The sequence below is a fragment of the Sinocyclocheilus rhinocerous genome, unplaced genomic scaffold (genome assembly GCF_001515625.1).
Source record: "Sinocyclocheilus rhinocerous isolate Xijiao unplaced genomic scaffold, SAMN03320098_v1.1 scaffold434, whole genome shotgun sequence".
Taxonomy (NCBI): Eukaryota; Metazoa; Chordata; class Actinopteri; order Cypriniformes; family Cyprinidae; genus Sinocyclocheilus; species Sinocyclocheilus rhinocerous.
The window spans coordinates 85,251-88,540 of NW_015627536.1; the positions used below are offsets into that span (position 1 = coordinate 85,251).

At 36.6% G+C, this 3,290-nt stretch overlaps 1 protein-coding gene across 1 annotated transcript in view; it reads right to left on the reverse strand.

Moving 5' to 3' along the window:
• Nucleotides 1-2,161, reverse strand: part of LOC107728913 (WD repeat-containing protein 11-like) — a 59,237-nt gene extending 57,076 nt beyond the window's left edge. The window contains exons 1-2 of the mRNA XM_016539239.1: nucleotides 1,994-2,161; nucleotides 1,307-1,415 (exon numbers count right to left, since the gene is read on the reverse strand). Coding sequence (XP_016394725.1) covers nucleotides 1,307-1,415; nucleotides 1,994-2,159 — 275 coding nt within the window. The 5' untranslated portion in view covers nucleotides 2,160-2,161. The remainder of the gene's footprint in view (nucleotides 1-1,306; nucleotides 1,416-1,993) is intronic.
• Between the last annotated feature and the right edge of the window lie 1,129 nt (nucleotides 2,162-3,290).

The window sequence follows — 3,290 nt, forward strand, 5'->3', positions numbered from 1 at the left end:
TATTACAATAGTCCACTTACAGTTACTGCTATCATAAAAATACACTTTATATGTAGCTTTAAAATTTTACAAAAGACACATTTAATGTACAAAAACAAATTTTTTAGCAAAATTTATATTTTACTCAGAATTATTGCGCTCCTATTCGATTGCACGCCTTCTTTTTAGCGCGCATGCGCGCAGCAGCGCTTGTTGCTCTCGCGTGCCTCACCCACTCAGCAAAATGTATATGTTTGCATGACTTTCTAACATTTACAGATGAAAAATATATCTGTGACATGTCAGTTATGCACTGAGGAAAACACAACGTCTCAAATGCATTAAACAGCACAGATATATTCGCTGTTTGTCATGGTGGATCGATTTGATCTAAGATCGACATTAAGGTCTGCTTAAGAATAAGCGTCCACAAATTAGTGAGGTTGTGTGAATTTCATTTGTCGTTAATAGAACCGCTTTAGCCCCGATTTATTTGTTAGGTTATTTCAAGTCAGGTTTTGGACTTTAATCCCAGTTTTTCCTCGGGTCTCCGTGGTGTTGTGAAATGCGTCATATTCACGCAGCAGCAGCGGTGATGAGAGAGTGCACTTGAGAAACAGTTTAGAGAGGAGAAATCAATCTACATATAAAATATTGGTCACAGATTATTGGTCACTTTCTAAATAATAAAAGTATACCGCATCCACTAGTAATTATATATAAATAAATCGGTTTTTACCAATGCAAATATGTTAGAAACGATGCATCGCGATATAAATGACAACTTGTAGCCGATGCACACTTTTTAAACCGATGCATCGCATCTTTAACTTTTTATGCCGATGCACCGAGCGAATCGGGGAATCTTCCCATCCCTACAATACACTGTTATACTTTAAAAAAAAATCTAAATAATATATACTGTGAGAGTAAATAATATATTTTGATCTTATAATTCTTTGGTGATCAGTTATTGCATCCTGTATTTGATGTTATGTAACCATCAACCCCACTGTACTATACTTGAACATCGATGAAATCATTGAGTACCAAAAAGAAAGTACTGGTACCCGTAATAAGTCTGTGCAAATGTACTGGTGTCTGATGTTTTCTTTTATGGAGATTTTTTTTTTTAACCTGGCTTTTTGTTTTTTTAAACATATCTTTTCATTTCAAGACATAAGGAATATAAAGCCTTAGTGCCTAAAGGTCAGATTTTGTCAATAGCACCAGCAAAGACAGCTATCACAACAGACTGGAGTAAAATGTGCTGTGAATGACTTTTGAATGGATACAGATGTGAAAAAATAATGAAGCTGTCACATACACATGAGTAATGTCCATGGTGAATGTATTGGACCATGGCTGCAGTATCAGGAAGGCCTTCAGTGTGAGAGCAGCACGTGGCAATAGGAGATAGGGACACCATACTGAATCTGGAACAGAGACATACATACACCATAAAAGTCTATTGTACACCAATAGGAAGAAAAATAAAATAATATGTCAAAGCATACTGTATGCACATACGCACACAAGGATGAATGCAGCCCTCAACACATTTATCAGATATCCAAATGGGGACTTTCCATTAACTTCTACTGTACTCAATTTAAATTGGGGATACATCTGTCAAAATGAAAATGCTGGGCAAAAAAAAAAAAAATCATTATTTGGCTTTCTCTTTGAAACACTCTCACGACACAAGATCTCATTAACTGTGGACAACCTCTTTTTCCATCAATATATTACTCATCACCATTTACATTTAGAATTAGATCTGATTAAACCTTTTCATGTGCACACTGCTTGGATGCTAAATTGTTTCTGGTCACTTGTTTCTGCATTTTTATCTGCATTTTAAACCAAAACCAAAAAGTTCCATTCTTAATTTAAACAAATTATAACTGCTGTACACAAACCCTAGACACAACATTTGGCATTATTGGGGGTGTTTACACAACACAGTCTTTAAACTAAAAACTCTGTAACTTGACAGTTTTTAAAAACTCACCTGTCAGGTCCTGCTCATCCATTCTATAACTGGCAGACTTCATGGCCATCTCCAGCACTCTCACGCAGCCATCATCTGATGCCAGCACCACTTTATCTGATGTACACCAGTCAATATCCAGAATCCTATAATTCACATTCCGCCCCACTCTGATGCTGCTCACCATCTGCACCTGTAGAAGTATGTGACAGTATAATCTTTAAAGAAAGCTAGGAGGCCTTTCTAAGTGGAGTTTGTTTGCAAGGGTGTTTCCTCCACCTGTGGCCCAAGATGCGAGGATAGGCTCCAGCATCCCCGAAAATGATGTTAAATTTGAGGCGAGGCACTTATACTTAGGATTAGACATATGGCGGTATTTGGCAATAATAAAATATTTGCATAATTAATTCAATTTCTCTAAATGCACAGTAGCTTTATTTCCATCACCCAAGATTCATAACTAGGATGGTGATTTCTATAACACCAAAAAGGAGGACACTTTGCAGGATTCAGTGAAGTCAGGATAAAAACTGAAGAAAAAAAATCCTTAACTAGTGACAGTAATTAACTTTTCCATTAAAAGGCAATATTTACAGACTCAGTCACTCACTCAAAACTGTTCAGGGATAACTGTTTATCTCCTGGTAAAATTTGCGTTCCAGGGGCTAAATATTACATAACTGTGACCCTGGACCACAAAACCAGTCTTAAACTGCATGGGTATATTTGCAGCAATAGCCAAAAATACACTATATGGGTCAAAATTATTGATTTTTCTTTTATGCCAAAAATCATTAGGATATTAAGTAAAGATCATGTTCCATGAAGATATTTTGTAAATTTCCTACCATAAATATATCAAAACTTCATTTTTGATTAGTAATATGCATTACTAAGAACTTCATTTGGACAACTTTAAGGCAATTTTCTCAGTATTTAGATTTTTTGCACCCTCAGATTCCATATTTTCAAGCCAATCTCAGCCAAATATTGTCCTATCCTATCAAACCATACATAAATGGAAATGGAAAGCTTCAGCGTTCAGATGATGTATAAATCTCAATTTCGAAAAATGTACACTTAAGACTTAAAGGCAGAGTAAGCGATTTCTGGTAGCCAATGTTGATATTTGAAATCCCCAAAACAAACACGCCCCTACCCCAAAAGGGTATTGCCCCATTTTGATAGCTCTGCCCCACATATACGTACGCAACCCAGGCACAGATTAGTTCTGTGAAACAAAGCAAAACCAATGTTACACCATGTCTACGGACGTGAGCGGCGCGGCACAACAAATCCCCGACAGAAAACTGCTGCC